Source organism: Sphaeramia orbicularis, unplaced genomic scaffold (genome assembly GCF_902148855.1).
Source record: "Sphaeramia orbicularis unplaced genomic scaffold, fSphaOr1.1, whole genome shotgun sequence".
Classification (NCBI taxonomy): Eukaryota; Metazoa; Chordata; class Actinopteri; order Kurtiformes; family Apogonidae; genus Sphaeramia; species Sphaeramia orbicularis.
Window position 1 is genome coordinate 257,835 of NW_021941576.1, and position 23,787 is coordinate 281,621.

Sequence of the window (23,787 nt, forward strand, 5' to 3'; positions counted from 1 at the left end):
TCATTCAACTGCACAGGTCCGTCTTCATTCATTCAACTGCACAGGTCCATGTTCATTCATTCAACTGCACAGGTCCGTCTTCATTCATTCAACTGCACAGGTCCACCTTCATTCATTCAACTGCACAGGTCCACCTTCATTCATTCAACTGCACAGGTCCATCTTCACTCATTCAACTGCACAGGTCCATGTTCATTCATTCAACTGCACAGGTCCGTCTTCATTCATTCAACTGCACAGGTCCACCTTCATTCATTCAACTGCACAGGTCCGTCTTCATTCATTCAACTGCACAGGTCCATGTTCATTCATTCAACTGCACAGGTCCGTCTTCATTCATTCAACTGCACAGGTCTGTCATCATTCATTCAACTGCACAGGTCCACCTTCATTCATTCAACTGCACAGGTCCGTCTTCATTCATTCAACTGCACAGGTCCACCTTCATTCATTCAACTGCACAGGTCCATCTTCACTCATTCAACTGCACAGGTCCACGTTCATTCATTCAACTGCACAGGTCCGTCTTCATTCATTCAACTGCACAGGTCCACCTTCATTCATTCAACTGCACAGGTCCGTCTTCATTCATTCAACTGCACAGGTCCATGTTCATTCATTCAACTGCACAGGTCCGTCTTCATTCATTCAACTGCACAGGTCTGTCGTCATTCATTCAACTGCACAGGTCCATCTTCATTCATTCAACTGCACAGGTCCATGTTCATTCATTCAACTGCACAGGTCCATGTTCATTCATTCAACTGCACAGGTCCATGTTCATTCATTCAACTGCACAGGTCCATCTTCACTCATTCAACTGCACAGGTCCGTCTTCATTCATTCAACTGCACAGTTCCTTCTTCATTCATTCAACTGCACAGGTCCGTCTTCATTCATTCAACTGCACAGATCCATGTTCATTCATTCAACTGCACAGGTCCGTCTTCATTCATTCAACTGCACAGGTCCGTCTTCATTCATTCAACTGCACAGGTCCGTCTTCAACACTATTTCTGACCAATGACACCAGTAAAGGTGATTTGGAGCGCTGGCCCTTTAAATGCACAGGAGACACTTCAGGCCCCGCCCCCTCCAGGTTATTGGCTGTGCTTTCTGTCCCATTCAGCCACTTGTGTTCGCTAATACAACCAACAGCTGAACATTTTCAGAAACGGCCTCCAGGTTATTTTCAGTCTGGACTCCGACCGCTGATGACGACAAACAATTATGGAGAAAAACTGGAGAAATGTTGGTGTGAAGTCTGGACCTGATATGAACAAATGAGGAGACGGAACCAGTTATAAAACGGGACTAATTAAGAAGGAATTGAAATGGGTTGGAGAAATCCACTGGATTTGTGCTGGAATCTACAGATAGTTGATCATCAGCTGGAGGTTCAAATTCAAACTGTCGGAACTATTAGAGTCCAAATACGCAAAGAAACTAGAAGCACTCAGAGAGCGCAGACCTCCGCCAAGGCTGATCAGTGCCCCCCCCCCCGGTGGGCCCCCCCACGCCAAGGAGGTTATGTTTTTGCCAGGGTTTGTTTGTCTGTCTGTCTGTTTGTCTGTCCGTTAGTGTGCAACATAACTCAAAAAGTTATGGACAGATTTTGATGAAATTTTCTGGTCTGCGCCCCCCCCCCGTGGGCCCCCCCACCCCCGTTCACCACCAAAATTTAATCATTTCTTCCTTATCCAATTTCCAAAAAACCCTGAAAATTTCATCAAAATCTGTCCATAACTTTTTGAGTTATGTTGCACACTAACGGACAGACAAACAGACAGACAAACCCTGGCAAAAACATAACCTCCTTGGCGGAGGTAATGAAGCACAGACTAAGAAAAGTGGGTTTAATAAATATGAACCTTGAAGCAAATCTAGCATGTTGACCTATGGGGAACCAGGGGTTCTAGATGTGGTGGTTTTTATGATTGGGGGGGGGGGGGGGCGGGCTGACGTTTGGGAAAAGATGATAGTCTATATTTTATATGCACGGACATCAAAACTCCCAAAATCTTGGTCCTATTCACTTGCTATTTTCACTACTCTCTTCTTTGACCAAAAATACATAAGTACGCCAAAGTGCAGCAGTCACATCTGTGTGGATTTAGTGTGATGACCGAGACACACACACACACACACACATACACCCACACACACACACACACACACACACACACACACACACACATACACCCACACACACACACACACACACACACACACACTGGGTCCAGTTCCCTTCTAAAATCTCAGATGGTCAGTTGGCTCAAACAAATGCAATGGGATGGTTATATAATGTTTGTGACAGGCATGTGTGAGTATTTTTTACTCATAAACTGTATACAGGAGTTATATAATGTTTGTGACAGGCATGTGTGAGTATTTTTTACTCATAAACTGTATACAGGAGTTATATAATGTTTGTGACAGGCATGTGTGAGTATTTTTTACACATAAACTGTATACAGGAGTTATATAATGTTTGTGACAGGCATGTGTGAGTATTTTTTACTCATAAACTGTATACAGGAGTTATATAATGTTTGTGACAGGCATGTGTGAGTATTTTTTACACATAAACTGTATACAGGAGTTATATAATGTTTGTGACAGGCGTGTGTGAGTATTTTGTACACATAAACTGTATACAGGAGTTATATAATGTTTGTGACAGGCGTGTGTGAGTATTTTTTACTCATAAACTGTATACAGGAGTTATATAATGTTTGTGACAGGCGTGTGTGAGTATTTTTTACTCATAAACTGTATACAGGAGTTATATAATGTTTGTGACAGGCATGTGTGAGTATTTTTTACTCATAAACTGTATACAGGAGTTATATAATGTTTGTGACAGGCGTATGTGAGTATTTTTTACTCATAAACTGTATACAGGAGTTATATAATGTTTGTGACAGGCGTGTGTGAGTATTTTTTACTCATAAACTGTATACAGGAGTTATATAATGTTTGTGACAGGCATGTGTGAGTATTTTTTTACTCATAAACTGTATACAGGAGTTATATAATGTTTGTGACAGGCATGTGTGAGTATTTTTTACTCATAAACTGTATACAGGAGTTATATAATGTTTGTGACAGGCATGTGTGAGTATTTTTTACACATAAACTGTATACAGGAGTTATATAATGTTTGTGACAGGCATGTGTGAGTATTTTTTACACATAAACTGTATACAGGAGTTATATAATGTTTGTGACAGGCATGTGTGAGTATTTTTTACTCATAAACTGTATACAGGAGTTATATAATGTTTGTGACAGGCATGTGTGAGTATTTTTTACTCATAAACTGTATACAGGAGTTATATAATGTTTGTGACAGGCGTGTGTGAGTATTTTTTACTCATAAACTGTATACAGGAGTTATATAATGTTTGTGACAGGCGTGTGTGAGTATTTTTTACTCATAAACTGTATACAGGAGTTATATAATGTTTGTGACAGGCATGTGTGAGTATTTTTTACTCATAAACTGTATACAGGAGTTATATAATGTTTGTGACAGGCATGTGTGAGTATTTTTTACTCATAAACTGTATACAGGAGTTATATAATGTTTGTGACAGGCATGTGTGAGTATTTTTTTACTCATAAACTGTATACAGGAGTTATATAATGTTTGTGACAGGCGTGTGTGAGTATTTTTTACTCATAAACTGTATACAGCATCACACAACTGTTAAAAAAAAGTAAAATAAGAGAAAAAATGAGAACGGTTAATGAGTGAATGAAACGACAATCATAAACTTATGAAGGAGGGACTGCATAAAAAAACAGCAGTTACATGAGAGTTCTCCTGTTGAGTGGGATAATTAGAACAACAGTCTGTTTTAAAGTTGAACATTAACAAAGTGCAATTTATATATATATATATATATATATATATATATATATATAGATAGATAGATAGATAGATAGATAGATAGATAGATAGATAGATAGATAGGTATGTTCCTGATGTGTGAAGAGTCCTTCAGCCGTTGTTGGTGTGTAAATATAGAACTGTTTCTGGCCGTCTCAAATTCTATCACATGACCACAAAGTGACACTGACACAGCGCACACACAACAGCAACACACCTGAGGACACACCTCATGTAGTACACACTGGACTCATGTAGTACACACTGAACTCATGTAGTACACACTGAACTCATGTAGTACACACTGGACTCATGTAGTACACACTGGACTCATGTAGTACACACTGGACTCATGTAGTACACACTGGACTCATGTAGTACACACTGGACTCATGTAGTACACACTGAACTCATGTAGTGGGGTTGGACCGTTCTGCAACACTGACCTAGAGTCAGTGGCACCGCCCCCTGAGGACATCCAATAGAAAAGGACTTTTAGGCACCGCCCCCTGAGGACATACAAAAGAAAAGGACTTTTAGGCACCGCCCCCTGAGGACATACAATAGAAAAGGACTTTTAGGCACCGCCCCCTGAGGACATACAATAGAAAAGGACTTTTAGGCACCGCCCCCTGAGGACATACAATAGAAAAGGACTTTTAGGCACCGCCCCCTGAGGACATCCAACAGAAAAGGACTTTTCTATCAGCTGTTTCTATGCGGTTTATTTTCATAGTTATAACGGTTTGAGTTGATGTGAATTTCCTTTTTAGATTGAACAGTCCAGTCCAGTGGAGTCCAGTCCAGGTTTCTGTATTTACTCGTGTTCCTTCTTCCTTCCATGAACTCTGGGAAAATGCACCGAAGCCTTGGAGCCACTGGGACATGTGTGTGATAGGGGACGAGCACTAGAACATCCCAGACACAGAACTCATCTAACCTGATGTGTGCATGATTGAAAACTGGTTCTCTGTACATGAATGTATGACAATGTCCTTCAAGTCACTGAAGCTGCTGAAGAACCATCAACACTGTTCTGTATGTAGAAGGAGTTCATGACTGACAGTGAGGTTCGTCCAGCAGGTGGAGCTGTTGCACTGCAAAGCAGGAAACACATGGTAGTACTTCACATCCAAAGGAAAACCAACACTTCCAGTTTTTCTGAACTGCTCTAACACTAACCCTTTTCTCTGACTCAACTCCTCATTCATCACATCAGTCACTCTTTGGCTCCAGCTGATTCTCACACTTTGACACTATTTTCACATCTATAACACACTTTTTGCACAACTCAACACACACTGTCACTCCCTATTCTGCCCCTCCTCCCAAAAATTAGCTAACAAACCAAACACCATCCATCCCAGCTGTCTGGCATCTACAGATCACTCCTTTTTTGATCCTTAACATCCGATCCTTCAAAAGTGTAGTTCTACACCACAGCTGTTTGTGTCAGACTGCAGTGAAGCTCCTCTGACCCTAACATGACTCCCATTAAATGCTCAAATCTGTTCAGTTGTTTTCATTTCATTGACTCCAAATGTGTTGGAACACGTTCATCTCTCAGACCAGTTGGTTCAGAATCAGTCTGATCCCAGATCAGTGGACTGGATGTTGTTCACTTCTCCTCCATTCCCGTGTCTGTGTTTGTTCATTCCATCTCTGCTCAGTGCATTTGTCCATAGACGCTCAGCGTCCATGACCTTCAATGGGACTGAGTGGAACTGGTTTAAAACCACTACAAACTGGACCAGCACTGGACACATGACACCTGTTGTCCCGCCCCTGGACGCTCACTGTCTCCGGGGGTGAACGGAGCTGTGGGCGGAGCTTGGCCAGGCCGGACGCCGAGCTTCTGTGTACCGATCGGAGGACGGGTCCGAAGGCTGAATGCGGTTTGATTGACAGCTGTTTTCAGATGTGCTCCTTCACTGACACAGTTCAGTTTAATACGTCACACATTCTGCTGTGAAATCACACAAACCAAATGAACTGTTCATTTACTGAAAACACAACCACTGGACTAACTGGGCTACATTTAACATCATTTCAACGTTTTCTTGTGTAGTTGGTACAATAAGGTCGCTGAGCATCTTCTGAAAAAGGAACGGAGGGACCAATTTATGTTTATGTTTTTTTTAATGTAAGCCGACAATGAGCTTCCTGTCTGAAACACGAGCAGCCGCCACTGCTCTACAGATCCATGGATGAACCAAAACTGGAGGTACCAATTATCCTGTCATTTATAACTGACTTGTTGGGGAAGAGAGTCTCACTCGTTAGATGTCCTCCTTCAATGTTTATATATTACACTCAGTTACCTGGAATCTATTAACTAATATCTGATTACTGTAAGAGTATGGAAGCCCTAAAAGGACATGCCTTCAAACATTGTTTTCAATTGTTTTAATTAGATAACCAGATAATTTTAATGAGATAATGAGAAAACAATTATTGTTTTAATGAGGTCACAAGATAATTCCATCAAACACTGAGTGGTACTGCACATGCACATCACAATGGCATCAGGTAAGATAGAGCAGGAGCACCAGAAGTATAAGACATGAGTGGTTCAGACAAAAGACTTTCATTTAGTAACTGTCAAATACCTCAACAATAATCGAAGGTTCAAAAAGTCATTATTGGTTCAGACAAACACTTTAATTCCCTGTGTGTTTGCATGTAATGCAAGGCACAGGGACTATTGTTTGTTGTATTTTTTATTATTATTACTATAACTTTTTATACAAAAAGCTTTGAAAAGGAGTGCAGCCCAGAGCATTGGATATTATGTCCCAGGAAGGGACATGCAAAAAATAAACATTTTTGCGTTATAATGCAAAAGTATTGCATTAAAATGCAAACACTAATGCGTTATAATGCAAACACTATTGCATTATAATGCAAAAGTATTGCATTAAAATGCAAACACTAATGCGTTATAATGCAAACACTATTGCATTATAATGCAAAAGTATTGCGTTATAATGCAAAAGTATTGCATTAAAATGCAAACACTATTGCATTATAATGCAAAAGTATTGCATTAAAATGCAAACACTAATGCGTTATAACACAAACACTATTGCATTATAATGCAAAAGTATTGCATTAAAATGCAAACACTAATGCGTTATAACACAAACACTATTGCATTATAATGCAAAAGTATTGCGTTATAACACAAACACTATTGCATTATAATGCAAAAGTATTGCATTATAATGCAAACACTAATGCGTTATAACACAAACACTATTGCATTATAATGCAAATGTATTGCATTATAATGCAAACACTAATGCGTTATAACACAAACACTATTGCATTATAATGCAAAAGTATTGCGTTATAACACAATTATATATGCTGTGTCCTGCTTGAGGTCCGTACATAATGGGCTCCAGTTCTGGTCCGACTTGTCAGGTCTAACATGCCCTCCTGTTCTGTGTAGTATGACCGTAACTCTTTCATTATTTGTCCGATCAGGAAAATTCCAACGGTTTCTGAATGAAATTCATATTTGTTCATCTTCACGGTTGGATGCAGCTTCATGAATACAGGTGGAGTTTCACCAAGAGTGAATGGTCTACGAGAAAGGAGGATGTGTGCATTGGATTCAAATCCTTTCTACTCCTGAGCCTCAGATGGTCCACCTGGACTGGTTTTCTTATTTTGATCATAAAAAGGTCAGAAAATATGCTTTGAGTCCTTTTGTCCCTTTTTGCAGAACACTTTGAATGTTCAATATAGCAGTCACTGTTTGTTTTAATACTGTACTAACAGTTTAAAATGACGAAAAAGACAAAAACAGATTTTTTTTTGTTGTTTTAGTTTTAGCGGAAAAACACTAACATTACACATGGATACAAGATTTGAAAGTTAAACATGAACTTTGAAAGTATAAAAAGTATTTACAACAAACTGTGTGAGTATTTTCCTTTTACTGTGCAAAAACAGGGTCAAAGGTCAAACTCTACAGGTGTTTTACCCCCACACACGCACACACACACACACACACACACACACACAGGGCATTTGTCTGTTCTGTGTCTGCAGAGTTCCTTCATGTTTGTGGTTCTGCACAAACAGTTGTGTCAGTTCACAGTTCTGATCCAGACAGAGCTCCTATGGAAGAGTCTGCACATGGAAAAGAGTCTGTTCACACCTACAGGCAGTCCTGTGGGTGGGTTCACTGTCTGTGGTAAAAGTCAGTCCTGTGGATGTGTTCACTGTCTGTGGGAAAAGGCAGTCCTGTGGATATGTTCACTGTCTGTGGGAAAAGTCAGTCCTGTGGATGTGTTCACTGTCTGTGGTAAAAGTCAGTCCTGTGGATGTGTTCAGTGTCTGTGGGAAAAGTCAGTGCTGTGGATGTGTTCACTGTCTGTGGTAAAAGTCAGTCCTGTGGATGTGTTCACTGTCTGTGGGAAAAGTCAGTCCTGTGGATGTGTTCAGTGTCTGTGGGAAAAGTCAGTCCTGTGGATGTGTTCACTGTCTGTGGGAAAAGTCAGTCCTGTGGATGTGTTCACTGTCTGTGGGAAAAGTCAGTGCTGTGGATGTGTTCACTGTCTGTGGTAAAAGTCAGTCCTGTGGATGTGTTCACTGTCTGTGGGAAAAGTCAGTCCTGTGGATGTGTTCACTGTCTGTGGGAAAAGTCAGTCCTGTGGATGTGTTCACTGTCTGTGGTAAAAGTCAGTCCTGTGGATGTGTTCACTGTCTGTGGTAAAAGTCAGTCCTGTGGATGTGTTCACTGTCTGTGGGAAAAGTCAGTCCTGTGGATGTGTTCACTGTCTGTGGGAAAAGTCAGTCCTGTGGATGTGTTCCTGTCTGTGTCTTTGAACTCATCCTCAGTCTCTTCCTCCGTCCTTCATCTGTGTGTGGACAGTCTTACAGTCTTCAGTCTCTGCTTTCATCTCCACAGTCTTTGTTCATCACCGTGGCTCCTCCCTCTTCATCCTTGAATGTAACTTCCGGTGGACACATGGAAAAAGAACAGAACAGTGTACGACACAAACCAGACCAGGTTGTACTGTTGAAGAAAAAAGTCACCAAACATCAGCGTCATGTGCACTTTTACCCACAGAAAGTCGAACATACTCCAAACTAACACACATTCTACATGGTTCCTACTTTATTCTATAAACCCACCATGCAGTAGAAGCCTCAGTTTACACAAACAATAAAATAAAACAAGTACAAACTCCATAGAAGAAGCACACAGTGCTTCAGTCATGTGGACAGTCCACTAAATGGACCTGGTGAACTTTACCTTTCTTCTTCACATGTTGCTCCATCAGTCGCTCCTTCGGTCCCAAGTCCATCCGTAAACCTCCAGGCTGGTCTGGAACTGTGGATGACCGTCTGTTCTACATTTTCCAACACTAGATCGAATCCATTGTCCACTCCGTTACCCATTATCCACTCTGTTATCCACTATCCACTCCGTTATCCGTTATCCACTCCGTTATCCACTCAGTTATCCACTCCGTTACCCATTATCCACTCCGTTATCCACTCTGTTATCCACTCCGTTATCCATTATCCACTCCGTTATCTGTTATCCACTCCGTTATCCATTATCCACTCCGTTATCCGTTATCCACTCCGTTATCCATTATCCACTCCGTTATCCATTATCCACTCCGTTATCCATTATCCACTCCGTTATCCGTTATCCACTCCGTTATCCACTCTGTTATCCACTCCGTTACCCATTATCCACTCCGTTATCCGTTATCCACTCCGTTATCCACTCCGTTATCCATTATCCACTCCATTATCCGTTATCCACTCCGTTATCTGTTATCCACTCTGTTATCCATTATCCACTCCGTTATCTATTATCCACTCTGTTATCCATTATCCACTCCGTTATCCACTCTGTTATCCATTATCCACTCCGTTATCCATTATCCACTCCGTTATCCATTATCCACTCCGTTTTCCGTTTTCCACTCCATTATCCGTTATCCACTCCGTTATCCGTTATCCACTCCGTTATCCATTATCCACTCTGTTATCCATTATCCACTCCATTATCCACTCCGTTATCCGTTATCCACTCCGTTATCCGTTATCTACTCCGTTATCCATTATCCACTCTGTTATCCATTATCCACTCTGTTATCCATTATCCACTCTGTTATCCACTCCGTTATCCATTATCCACTCTGTTATCCGTTATCCGCTCCATTATCCACTCCGTTATCCATTATCCACTCCGTTATCTGTTATCCACTCCGTTATCCATTATCCACTCTGTTATCCATTATCCACTCTGTTATCCATTATCCACTCTGTTATCCACTCCGTTATCCATTATCCACTCTGTTATCCGTTATCCACTCCGTTATCCATTATCCACTCTGTTATCCATTATCCACTCCATTATCCACTCCATTATCCATTATCCACTCCGTTATCTGTTATCCACTCCGCTATCCATTATCCACTCTGTTATCCGTTATCCACTCCATTATCCATTATCCACTCCGTTATTCATTATCCACTCCGTTATCCATTATCCACTCTGTTATCCATTATCCACTCTGTTATCCACTCCGTTATCCATTATCCACTCTGTTATCCGTTATCCACTCCATTATCCACTCCGTTATCCATTATCCACTCCGTTATCTGTTATCCACTCCGTTATCCATTATCCACTCTGTTATCCATTATCCACTCTGTTATCCATTATCCACTCTGTTATCCACTCCGTTATCCATTATCCACTCTGTTATCCATTATCCACTCCGTTATCCATTATCCACTCTGTTATCCATTATCCACTCCATTATCCACTCCGTTATCCGTTATCCACTCCGTTATCTGTTATCCACTCCGTTATCCATTATCCACTCTGTTATCCATTATCCACTCTGTTATCCATTATCCACTCTGTTATCCACTCCGTTATCCATTATCCACTCTGTTATCCGTTATCCACTCCGTTATCTGTTATCCACTCCGTTATCCATTATTCACTCTGTTATCCGTTATCCACTCCGTTATCCATTATCCACTCTGTTATCCATTATCCACTCCATTATCCTCTCCGTTATCCGTTATCCACTCCGTTATCTGTTATCCACTCCGTTATCCATTATCCACTCTGTTATCCATTATCCACTCCGTTATCCATTATCCACTCCGTTATCCATTATCCACTCCGTTATCCATTATCCACTCTGTTATCCATTATCCACTCCATTATCCACTCTGTTATCCACTCCATTATCCACTCTGTTATCCACTCCATTATCCACTCTGTTATCCACTCCATTATCCACTCCGTTATCCATTATCCACTCTGTTATCCATTATCCACTCTGTTATCCATTATCCACTCTGTTATCCATTATCCACTCCGTTATCCATTATCCACTCTGTTATCCATTATCCACTCCGTTATCCATTATCCACTCTGTTATCCATTATCCACTCCATTATCCACTCTGTTATCCACTCCATTATCCACTCCGTTATCCACTCCGTTATCTGGGCCCCCAGGGCGCTTGGCTGTGGCATCGGGGTGCGCACTGGCCTGCAGTGGGTGGCGGTCTGGGCCAGCCTGGCTGCCCGGTGTGCTGCCCTGCCTGGGGAGACGGGTGGCTCCTGGGCTCGTGGGGCTCGGGGTCCGGCCCCTTGCCTGCCCCTGGGTGGCCGGCCCCCTGCGGGGGGGTGGCGGCTGGCGTCCCTGGCCTCCTGGGGCCTGTACTGGGCTGCTGTGGGACCTCTGGCGCGAGCCTCCCTCGACCATCTTCAGGGTGGGCACACTGTCGCTTCTTGGGGGGGTGGGCTGGATCCCCCCTCTCTGTGGTGTCTGCTGGATGGCCGGTCCTTGGGGCCCTCTGGGTCAGTCCCTGATCCTTGGAGGGGGGGCGGTTGTGGTTGCATGTGTGTGTTCTTCGCCTCAGTCTGTTTGCCTGGTTCACTCTGTCACAGCAGATGAATGTGAACAACTGATGTGTGTGGATCTGGTACTGGGATTATCTGGTACTGGGATTATCTGGTACTGGGATTATCTGGTACTGGGATTATCTGGTATAGGGATTATTTGGTACTGGGATTATCTGGTACTGGGATTATCTGGTACTGGGATTATCTGGTACTGGGATTATCTGGTATAGGGATTATTTGGTACTGGGATTATCTGGTACTGGGATTATCTGGTACTGGGATTATTTGTGCGAATGTGGTATACGACATTTTGTTCATGCTTTCTTTTCTTATATTCTTCATTTCCTAGGTCTTACATATTTCATTGTTGTGTTTTTTTCGTTTTTTTTTTGTTTTGTTTTGTTTGTTTTGTTTTTTTCTCTCTCTTCTGCCCAGTTTACTCAGTTCTGGTTGTAGTTATTGTTTCCATTATAATTGTCTCCATGGTTGTTGCTGTTTGTATTGTTGATGCCACTTGGGAGCCAATGATGGCAGGATCTGCGCTGACCCATCTGTGTCCTGCCCTGTCCTGTGTCCTGACCCCCTCCCCCACCTGTCTGGATGGACGTCCTCGGCCTCACCACTGTGGATGGGCCTCCTCGCCCCTGCCTGTCTCATCCAGCGGGATGGACCCCCCATGTGTCCACCACCATGGACCACCCTACTGCATCCTTGTAGACTAGAACTACATCTGCAAATGGACGTCCATCAGTCCTGGTGCATCTATAGCCTGTCCGTCCATGGGAGTGGATCTCTCCTTCACTGTGGTTCTCCCCGAGGTTTCTCCCTTTTCCCACTGGGTTTTGAGTTTTTCCTTGCCGAGAAGGAGGGTCTAAGGACGGGGGATGCCCTGGACACTACTCATTTTCTTGCTGTTCATTTGACTGTTGTTTACTCTAACTGACTCTGTAAAGCCCTTTGAGATAACCTTGTTGTGATATTGGGCTATACAAATAAAGTTGAATTGAATTGAATTGAATTGATACTTTCTTGTGAGGGTCTTCTCTACCTTCTTTTCTCTTGTTCTCTCCCCTTCTTCTACCCCCCCACCCCCACCCCCCATGTCGGGTCCGGCATGAAAATGTGGTTCAACTAAACTCATAATAAACACAGTAGAATATCAAAGGGTGCTTCATATACTTTATGAAGTTCCCCTTGGCAAAGCAAATGTGTTCAGCACCAAAAGGAACCAGACTACCATTCTGCTGTTAGGACGCTGGACAAGACAAGTAGGAAAAAAAAAAAGTAAAAAAGACAAAAAAAAAAAAAATGTAGTGCGAGATACTCCCTGGTAAAATGTCCAAATAAAAGAGGATACACAAGCAAAGGTGTCAGAAGAATGGGCAGTGATGACTGGGAGTACAGCTGGTGTGGGCTGTGCCTTATTGATACAGACAGCTGCCTGTCAGCCAGCTGAGCCCAGAAAAAAAAAAAAAAAAAAAGAGCCCGGGGCCAGCAAACCAGCAGGGAGCAAGGTTGGACGCTGGAGATTTTGAGGCTCAGCAGGAGAGGTGGCACAGTAAGGAAGAGCCAGATGTTGATCCTCCGACACTGAGGTTTGAGCCCAAACACCCCCCTGGCCCCAGGGTTGACCCCACAGTCAGCTGGTCTGCTTTGAGCCTCTTCCAACTTTTCTTCAGTGGTAATGTACTGCACACAGTAATAAACAACACCAATGCTAATGCTGCACGAGCGCTGGCACAAAGTGCACTTTACAAGTGGTCCCCCCCTCAGCTGACACTTTCATTTTTCTCTCCATCATCCTTTTTTCTGGCCTGGTTCATGGACCCTCTAGGGCCGACTTTTGGAGGACGAAGTGGCCATATAATTTTCCTTTCCCCAAAAGCACCATGTCCAGGGACAGATTTGAAGCCATGTTTTGGTCTCTACATGTTTCTGATGTTAATGAAGATGAAGAGAATGAAAGAAAAAGAGGAACAGCCCAGTTTGACAGGCTGTTCAGAATCAAACCACTTTATGGTGACGTTGTGACTGCCTGTAACTCTTTTCCAACTGCACCAGGACATATCAATTGATGAGAGGATGGTGGCAAGCAAAGCCAGAATAGGATTCAGACAGTATATGAAAGATAAACCAGCAAAATGTGGTTACAAATGATTTGTATTGGCAGACTCCCAAACTGGCTACACCTTCAGTTTATTTATTTCTCAAGGAAAGGATCAGACCAGTGTCAGACTGAGGGGGCAGAAGCAGGATGGCCTCGGCGTTCCATCTGTAATGGACACTATGAAGTTTGAACTCCTCGGTAAAGGCTACCACCTCTATGTTGAGAACTTTTCCACTAGCCCACTGCTTTTCAATAAGCAGGCACATAATCCCACAGCAGCTTGTGGCACAATAAGGGTCACTTGAGAGGGATTCCCACGAACCACCGTCAACGACCTCCAAAAGAAGCCTGAGAGGGAAGACATGAGGTGGATCTGGAAGGGTAAGCTCCTCTGTGTGAGATGGATGGACACTAGAATACTGAACGTCTGCAGCACCTCTCACCTGGCATATAGTGGAGCCGCTGTACTGAGGAGGGGGAGGGGCTGATGGACGCTGGTGCAGGGCTGCTGTGGACATTCCAGATGTCTGCACGGACTACAATATCAACATGGGTGGGGTGGACCTCTCAGATGCTCTGATACAGTATTATTCTGTGTGTGGGAAGACAATGTGATGGTATAAAACATTTTTGTACCACTTCATATATATAGCAGCTGTCAACAGCTACACCATAACAAGGATACTGTGAAATGTACAGTAACTTGCTGGCAGCAATTAGCAAGTCAGTTGCTAATCTACAGCATACTTACTGTATATTAAATTACAGTACCTGTAAAATACTGTAATTGTCATTACAGTACCAATCACAGAACTGTAACTGTCATTACAGTACCAATCACAGAACTGTAATTGTCATTACAGTACCAATCACAGAACTGTAATTGTCATTACAGTACTGTAATATGGTGATGTATTGTGTATCACAGCAAACAGTGGACTACTGTGACAGGCATTACTGCATTCATTTTAATAATATAAATTAATAACTGTAAAGTAATTACATACTCTAAAATAAAGACACTGTTTTTGCCATAAACCTTCTCATTTATTTAAACTTTCAACATTTAAACATTTCAACGTACATACTTAATATATTTGATTCTATAAACAAGACTATACACCAGTTGAACCTCAAACAGTGAATCTTCTGTCATCGTCATCTTTATCTGCACTCTCAAACCTGAACTGGATACTGAATACTAGTAGTCTTCTTCCCTGCAGTGGAAGGATAAAAAGGAATTAGTTACTGATGTAGAAATTTAGAGGCAAGATCGATGGTTCGGACCATTTTTGTTGACTCCTTGCGACCCATTAGAAATACCACAATATGCTTTTACTACTTACAACACTACATCAAAATGGCAGAAGCATATATATATATATATATATATATATATATATATATATATATATATATATATATATATATATATATATTCTCCTAGTCTTGTAATGTCAATACAACCAAGTTCAAACCTTATCACTTGTCAAAATGTTCTTCCACACTATAAATAAACCTGAACTGGAACTGTACAGAAATTGAAAGTGTTCAAGGTAAAGATGAATTAAGTCTGACCTGGTATCAGTTGTTCTGCCAGTCATACTCAGTGAAGTTCCTGATGAACAATGCCACATGTGGCTTGAAGGACTCATTCTTTCATTGGACCATCTTGCCACTTCTTCTGCTCACCTGGACCTTGGAACCGCACTTACTCTGCTCTGGATTTATCCTAACAAAAATCTGTAAATACAGAAGACATCATCCATGACCCCAGCCAAGGAGAAACACTTGGTTGAACTGCTGTTTGGATTCTTACCCATGCTGTGGTCTGTGCTGTTTCATGCTACTGTAATATATCCACAAAGTCTGGTTGATGAACTCCTTCCCTGTCATGGATGGTGTTGTTTTCTGCTCTGTACCTACTTCATTCATTTTGGAGCAGTACACTCCTGGTAAACCTCTTGCTCTTACAACAGTGAAGGAGTTAATGGACCAGATTTGGTGGATGTATCTCACTCACATGGACCAGTAAATACCACTATATGGACAAGAATCTGACCTATCACTTAAAGTTTCTGTGCACAGCTGTTATTACAGTATGTCTACGCTACAACAACATGTTGGAATGAAAATCAAGAGACCTTATGTCAAAACATTTTTTTTAAAAATGGGCCAAAAGATTTAAGTGAGCACATTTATGACTGTGTGAAGAATAGGAATGGGAATTTGAGGTATTTTATCCAATACTCCAAAACAAAAACAAGCACTCAACTTTTTGTTTTAAACTGATGAAGTGAAAAAAGACATGTAGATATGTGATATGTGCAGACATTTTAGACTTACATTTCTCATGGAACCAATAAAAGCTGTTCTTGCTTTTCTATCGTTTGCATGGTGAGTAAAAATAAAGAACTGCTGTTTGAGGTGATAGTTTGGAATTTCTGAAGTAATATAGTTGAGAAAATGTTCTGGCCAAGGAATGAGCTGTCTGATGTGATGTAAAAAATGGGAATATCCTTTATTTAGTGCACTCTTGAACCAGTATTGATTTATGTAGGTGGGCTTTATTTTAGGTGGTTAAAATTCACTTTGAGCTGAAAAGAAAGGTTGAAAATACAGCTGAAAAAGTTGAAAGTGTGGCTTGTTGAAGATTTCTACAATTTTACAATTTCATTTAGCAGACGCTTTTGTCCAAAGCAACGTTCAACATAAGCAAGAATTCAGACTGGAGGGAAAAACCCTCAGTAAGTGCAAAAAGTGCTTCAAGTTTGATTGGCCGCAGGCGCTGCCATCAAGTACTAGAAGAAGCGCTGATTCCTCCAGAAGAAAGCACTAAAAATTTTTGGCATAAAAGTTGAATTTTTTTTTTTAATTTAAAAAATATAAATACAAGCACTAATGTCCTGAAGAAGCTGAACATTTTAAAGTTTGAACGGTGAAAATCAGTGAAAATCGGATACATTTTGAGTAGTATTTTACTTGTGGAGTCGGAGGTCACATAACAAATACTCGCTCCCATCCCTGGTGAAGAATATTCAGACCAAACACATGCTTCCCTCTGGATAAACTCCAGTCATGTGGCTGCCTCCTCTGGATATTCAATGTTGAATATGTAGTATGACCCAAAGAGGACAGCTAAAAAAAAATCCTGCTCAAAATTACTGTATTTTGATTCACAGTAAAATATATTTACTGTAGAATTCACCAGCCAATTACTTTTGCCCATGATGCTTTGCAGATCTACAGCAGCATACTGTATACAGGTTCTACAGGAAGCATCTGCTCATTCTACAGTAATAATGCTGTGAAAACTACAGAAACTTGTTCCAGTGGACATACTCCACCAGGCAGAGGCCAGCGCTCAGAATCAGACCTCCACGTCTCAAAAACAATTTAGAGAGGTCCTCATGAGAGAAATGGTCGAGCACGCCATCGCCGTAGTTGCTGAAGCTGCCCCCCCGACCCAGCCTCACCGACACCTGCATGCCCAAGAACCGCAGGAAGTGTGTGGTCTGTGCAGCCAAGGAGACGGAGAAGGCAGAACACACAGCGGCTCTAAGGTGGAGGACATGAAGAGCCCCATTTCCTGCTCCAAGTGCAGCGTCTCACTTTGCCTCGTTCCTGAAAAGTGCTTCTTGGAGCATCACAACATGGGACTTCCAGCTCAGTCTGCTGCCAGCCAGCCAGCCCCCACCCCATGGCAGCCAACGGACATTTATGGACTTTGTTGCACTGTTTCTGTTTTGAATGTTTGTATTAGTTGTTGTTTTGAAGAGTACATTGTTTGCACTGATTTGGATATTTACATTTATTTTTTTCTCTAATTGGATTTTTTACTTCTTTATTGCACATTAGCATTTGTTCAACTTTACATTGTCTGTTTGAAGTGGATTGTTTACATCTTTAGTGCACATTTGTTCAACTTTATATTTGGATATTTACTATTGATGTTTATTTTTGTTAGTATTATATTATATAGTTAATTTTGAGAAAGTTGTTAATAAAGCTACTCAATTTGGAGACAAAATGATAGATTTTGATCTGCTTTTATTGATTATATTCTGTGCACAAAGGTGGAAGTTGATGAAGCACAAGGTAAATGTCATACCTAACAGCTCCAGTAGATGGTAGTAGACTCCTGTAGTGGATAGAACTTATGGAAAACTGCCAGTTTTTATTGGAAGTGGAAAATAACCCATTTGGCACAGTTTGGCTCACTTTGGTGCCAAAGTGTGCCAAATACAATGTCTGCCTGGTTTTATCCTTACTAAAACCTTTCTGGAGGCTTTGCCCTTTGCTCTAATTATATCAACTTTTGTACATTTGTTGCCAAGGAGTTGCTGAAAGTGATCAATGGTGTCTCTCTTCATAGAGTCATTGTTGGCAGGGTGTTATCCTCTGTCAAATAAAGAAAAAACAAACAGGCAAGGATAAAAAATTCAAATGTCTCTTTTAGTTTGTTCCAGTTTACTCAGGCATAGTAATAGATATAATATTTTAGACAATGGGAATAGATTCTGTGAGGTCTGTAAATGTCCATAGACACCAAGAACATCCATATGGACCTTATTATTGTGGAGGAATTCTTCGTTTTTACTTTGGGTGTGTCTGTTTAGATGTTTTTCCCTGAAAATATGGTCAGGGTTAAACAGGTTAAGGCTCCACAAAAAAAGATACACTAATACAGACACAGTACAATTCAAAATAAATCTGAATAACAAATAATGAATGCAATAAGAATAAATATAAAAACATATAAGTACAATAAAGCTGAACAACTTCCCATAAATTCTCTGTATGAAATGAATGAGCTCACCTGGGATCACACACACACACACACACACACACACACACACGGAAGTATTCAGTTAAAGGGGCCTATTGAAACACTGCTTTAACAGGACTGACACAGGCTGTGGGAGGGGCTTCTCAGACTGTGGGAGGGGCTTCTCATCTGAATACAGGTCTACAGACGGTCTGTGGTGACGTCAGTCCACAAACACTGACACACACATACACAGATGAAGTGAATGGCAGATGTTTTCGCTTTTACATCACACCAGTCCACCGATCCGGCAACAGGCAGAGCACACGGGCTCCATTTCCTTCAGGACAGGGTTAGGGTTAGGGTTAGGGTTGGGGTTAGGGATGGAAGTGAGCCCGTCAAATGGACTTTGTTCCACTGACAGTATGATGCGGTTGTGTTGGTGGGGGGTTATAGGGATTCTTTTAATGTACAAGTGTCATTACCTGTTTTTACATAACAATGTCAAACTACAATAAATATTTGTAGGGAAAAAAGACAAAATCAGTGAATTTATTTGTAAAAATGCCTCTGACATGCAGCACTGTGGAAATATAAAGCTGAATATGAAAGGAAAGTAAAGCAGAAGCACTTGAACTCTGTACTGAAGTGCAGTAACTACAGTAACTATGGTAACTCCGGTAACTCCAGTAACTCCAGTAACTCCAGTAACTATGGTAACTCCAGTAACTATGGTAACTCCGGTAACTCCAGTAACTCCAGTAACTCCAGTAACTATGGTAACTCCAGTAACTCCAGTAACTCCAGTAACTCCAGTCAGAACATGTGGTTCCATTCCACTCCTGGCTCCAGGCTGAATGTAGTTGTCTCCTCAGTGAGGTTCTGGGCAGATGACTCTGTGACAGACTGGAGGACACACGCAGTCCAACCTAGCGCTGCCCTCCTGCCTACTTCCCTTATCTAGCCTTCAGTCATAAAACTGGGCTGAACACACACACACGTACGTTCCCTCTCTCTGCATGTGTCCACACATGGACGGTCCTGCCTACTTGTCTTATGTTGCCTTCAGTCATAAAACTGGGCTGAACACACTCACTGGACACACACATGGATCCTTTCAGTTCACAAACACTTTAGTGGTGGATGTGTTGGTGTGGGTCAGCAGCGCTTCTCTGGAGGGTTTTCTGCTGTGGTAGTGGGTACAGATCTGTTTTTTTGTTTGTTTGTTTTTTTCTGGAGGGTTTTCTGCTGTGGTAGTGGGTACAGATCTGTTTTTTTGTTTGTTTGTTTGTTTGTTTTTATTTATTTTATTTTTTTTCTGGAGGGTTTCCTGCTGTATGCTCTGCTGTGGTAGTGGTACAGATCTGTTTGTTTTGTTTTTCTGGAGGGTTTTCTGCTGTGGTAGTGGGTACAGATCTGTTTGTTTGTTTGTTTGTTTGTTTGTATTTTTCTGGAGGGTTTTCTGCTGTGGTAGTGGGTACAGATCTGTTTGTTTGTTTGTTTGTATTTTTCTGGAGGGTTTTCTGCTGTGGTAGTGGGTACAGATCTGTTTTTTTGTTTGTTTGTTTTTTTCTGGAGGGTTTTCTGCTGTGGTAGTGGGTACAGATCTGTTTTTTTGTTTGTTTGTTTGTTTGTTTTTATTTATTTTATTTTTTTTCTGGAGGGTTTCCTGCTGTATGCTCTGCTGTGGTAGTGGTACAGATCTGTTTGTTTTGTTTTTTTTTTCTGGAGGGTTTTCTGCTGTGGTAGTGGTACAGATCTGTTTGTTTGTTTGTTTGTATTTTTCTGGAGGGTTTTCTGCTGTGGTAGTGGGTACAGATCTGTTTGTTTGTTTGTTTGTATTTTTCTGGAGGGTTTTCTGCTGTGGTAGTGGGTACAGATCTGTTTGTTTGTTTGTTTGTATTTTTCTGGAGGGTTTTCTGCTGTGGTAGTGGGTACAGATCTGTTTTTTTGTTTGTTTGTATTTTTCTGGAGGGTTTTCTGCTGTGGTAGTGGGTACAGATCTGTTTTTTTGTTTGTTTGTATTTTTCTGGAGGGTTTTCTGCTGTGGTAGTGGGTACAGATCTGTTTGTTTGTTTGTTTGTTTGTTTGTTTGTATTTTTCTGGAGGGTTTTCTGCTGTGGTAGTGGGTACAGATCTGTTTGTTTGTTTGTTTGTATTTTTCTGGAGGGTTTTCTGCTGTGGTAGTGGGTACAGATCTGTTTTTTTGTTTGTTTGTATTTTTCTGGAGGGTTTTCTGCTGTGGTAGTGGGTACAGATCTGTTTTTTTGTTTGTTTGTATTTTTCTGGAGGGTTTTCTGCTGTGGTAGTGGGTACAGATCTGTTTTTTTGTTTGTTTGTTTGTTTGTTTGTTTGTTTCTGGAGGGTTTTCTGCTGTATGCTTTGCTGTGGTAGTGGGTACATATCTGTTTTTTTTTTGTTTGTTTGTTTTTTTCTGGAGGGTTTTCTGCTGTGGTAGTGGGTACAGATCTGTTTGTTTTGTTTGTTTGTTTGTTTGTTTGTTTGTTTGTTTGTTTGTTTGTTTGTTTCTGGAGGGTTTTCTGCTGTATGCTTTGCTGTGGTAGTGGGTACATATCTGTTTTTTTTTTGTTTGTTTGTATTTTCTGGAGGGTTTTCTGCTGTGGTAGTGGGTACAGATCTGTTTGTTTTGTTTGTTTGTTTGTTTTTATTTTATTTTTTTCTGGAGGGTTTTCTGCTGTATGCTTTGCTGTGGTAGTGGGTACAGATCTGTGTTTTTTCTGTTTTCTTTTTTCAGTATTTCACCAGATGACTGTAGTTTTTGGTCTTTCATGAAGCAGTCTGGAGTGTTCTTAGACGAAGACTTCTGTTTGGTAAGTTCAAGTGGAGCACAGACATGATTTGTAAGACCAGACTCAGACAGGAAAACCTTTAGCTGTCCAATAATTTCAGACGTTTTGCTGCAGTTGTGTGATCTGCATGTGTAACATGAACATTTGAAGTAAAACTCTCTGCTGACACAGACATCAGACTGTAAGTGTTTTCTCTTTGAAATGTGGATGAACACTCTTTGGACTTCCTGTCCAGGGTCACTTCAGTGTGTTGTCACTCCTGTGTGATTCACAGATGGGATCGTTCCTACATCAGCACTAGAGCAGCAAATGAAAGAAACTATGTCCAAACATTCTTTGTAAATCTTCCAGCCTTTTGCCCAGCATTTCAGTCTGAGTTTCCTCATAAATGAACGCTGACAGAATGAGTCATTAAAGCAGAACTTCAGATGAATGCTAAACCACTGGAGGAGGACAGTGCATGGTGTGGATGAAGCTGCTAAACCAGTGTCTAAAAGATCTGGTTTGTGTTCTGTGTTTAGGAGGACAGGGCTTGAACAGAATGGAGACCACGTTGGAGATGGAGGGACCGAACGGCTCCAAAAAACAGGTACTCGCAGGTTTAGTCCTCTCTGCATATCCCTGCTCTTCTTTTCTCTTCTTATTTTTTCTCATCTCTAACATACGCTGGGTTTCATACTTTGGCGTCAGACACAGGACACACTTCTGTGGAACCGTGTCTTTTCAAAGTTTGTTGCGTTGTGGTCGGAGAAGTGAAGTGTTTATCAGTCTGCAGGTTTGGACCAGCAGAAGCATGGGGCCACCGTCAGCTTCCACAACATCCACTACCAGGTGACCCAGGGGGGGAGGAGCATGTGTCTGAAGAAGGGCGTGGCCAAAGACATCCTCATCGACCTCAGGTAACTTCACACCCTAAGACTAAGCCTAACCCTAAATTTAAGGCCAAACCTAACCCTAAACCTAACCCTAACCCTAACCCTAAGCCTAAACCTAAACCTAAGCTTAACCCTATTCCTAAACCTAACCCTAAGCCTAAACCTAAACCTAAACTTAAGCCTAAACCTAACCCTAACCCTAAATTTAAGCCCAAACCTAACCCTAAGCCTAACCCTAACCCTAAACCTAACCCTAAACCTAAGCTTAACCCTAAGCCTAAACCTAGACCTAAACCTAAACTTAAGCCTAAACCTAACCCTAAACCTAAACCTAAGCCTAAACCTAAACCTAAGCTTAACCCTAAGCCTAAACCTAGACCTAAACCTAAACTTAAGTCTAAACCTAACCCTAAACCTAAGCCTAACCCTAAGCCTAAACCTAAACTTAAGCCTAAGCCTAAGCCTAAACCTAAACTTAAGCCTAAACCTAACCCTAAACCTAAACCTAAGCCTAACCCTAAGCCTAAACCTAAACTTAAGCCTAAGCCTAAACCTAAACTTAAGCCTAAGCCTAAGCCTAAACCGGAAGCCTTCACTGTTCATTGAAGTGGAATCAGTCCTGTTGACAGAACTTCTGGCTCGTCCATAACTACAGTCATGTTCAAATCAAACTTTCATTCATAACCCTAACATGTGGCTCAGGGGTTAAAGCAGGTCATCCAGTAACCAAAGGGTTGGCAGTTTGAATTCTGCTCTGTCCTTGTCATGTGCCGTAGTGTCCTTGGGCACTTCACCCTCCTTCCCTCCAGTATCACTCCCACTGGTGGATGAATATGTATGATTGTTGGGTGGTGGTGGGAGGGGCCAACAGCAGCCACGCCCCCATCAGCCTGCCACAGGGCAGCTGTGGACACACCTCTAGTTTACCAACAACTAAGGAACCTGTTTGAAAAGTGCTCTGGAAATCTAATCCACTGATATGCAGGCTAACTTAGAATTCATAGTGACATAATGTAGGACTAATAGGTGGCTTCTGGTTGGAAATGATAGAAATAACTCACAGAAGATGGTGAGACATTGTGGTAGAGACAAAAAAAACCAGCAACTTTTAGCTCCTAATGTCTTTTTAGTTTTTTTTTTAACCTGTAGTTCTTAGTTGTGGTCAGTTGGGTCAGTCCACAGTCATGGTCAGTCTGCACACTTGGCCCACTTCTCCATCCTCCATGTAGATCTGACCACCACATGTCTACAGGATGTCTTTGGGAACGTCTTTGGGAACATCTTTGGGAACGTCTTTGGGAACATCTTTGGGAACATCTTTGGGAACATCTCTGGGAACGTCTTTGGGAATGTCTTTGGGAACGTCTTTGGGAAGTTGCATCTGTGCAGAAGTTTACCTGTTTTGGTCCAGAACTAGGACTCTAGACTGT

The 23,787-nt window shown here is 41.6% G+C and overlaps 1 protein-coding gene across 1 annotated transcript in view; it reads left to right on the forward strand.

The window, feature by feature from the left end:
• The first annotated feature begins 22,037 nt into the window (after window positions 1–22,037).
• Window positions 22,038–23,787, forward strand: part of LOC115416229 (ATP-binding cassette sub-family G member 2-like) — a 58,579-nt gene continuing 56,829 nt past the window's right edge. Inside the window, exons 1-2 of the mRNA XM_030129975.1 lie at window positions 22,038–22,071; window positions 22,251–22,381. Of these exons, the coding sequence (XP_029985835.1) occupies window positions 22,042–22,071; window positions 22,251–22,381 (161 nt within the window). The 5' untranslated portion in view covers window positions 22,038–22,041. The remainder of the gene's footprint in view (window positions 22,072–22,250; window positions 22,382–23,787) is intronic.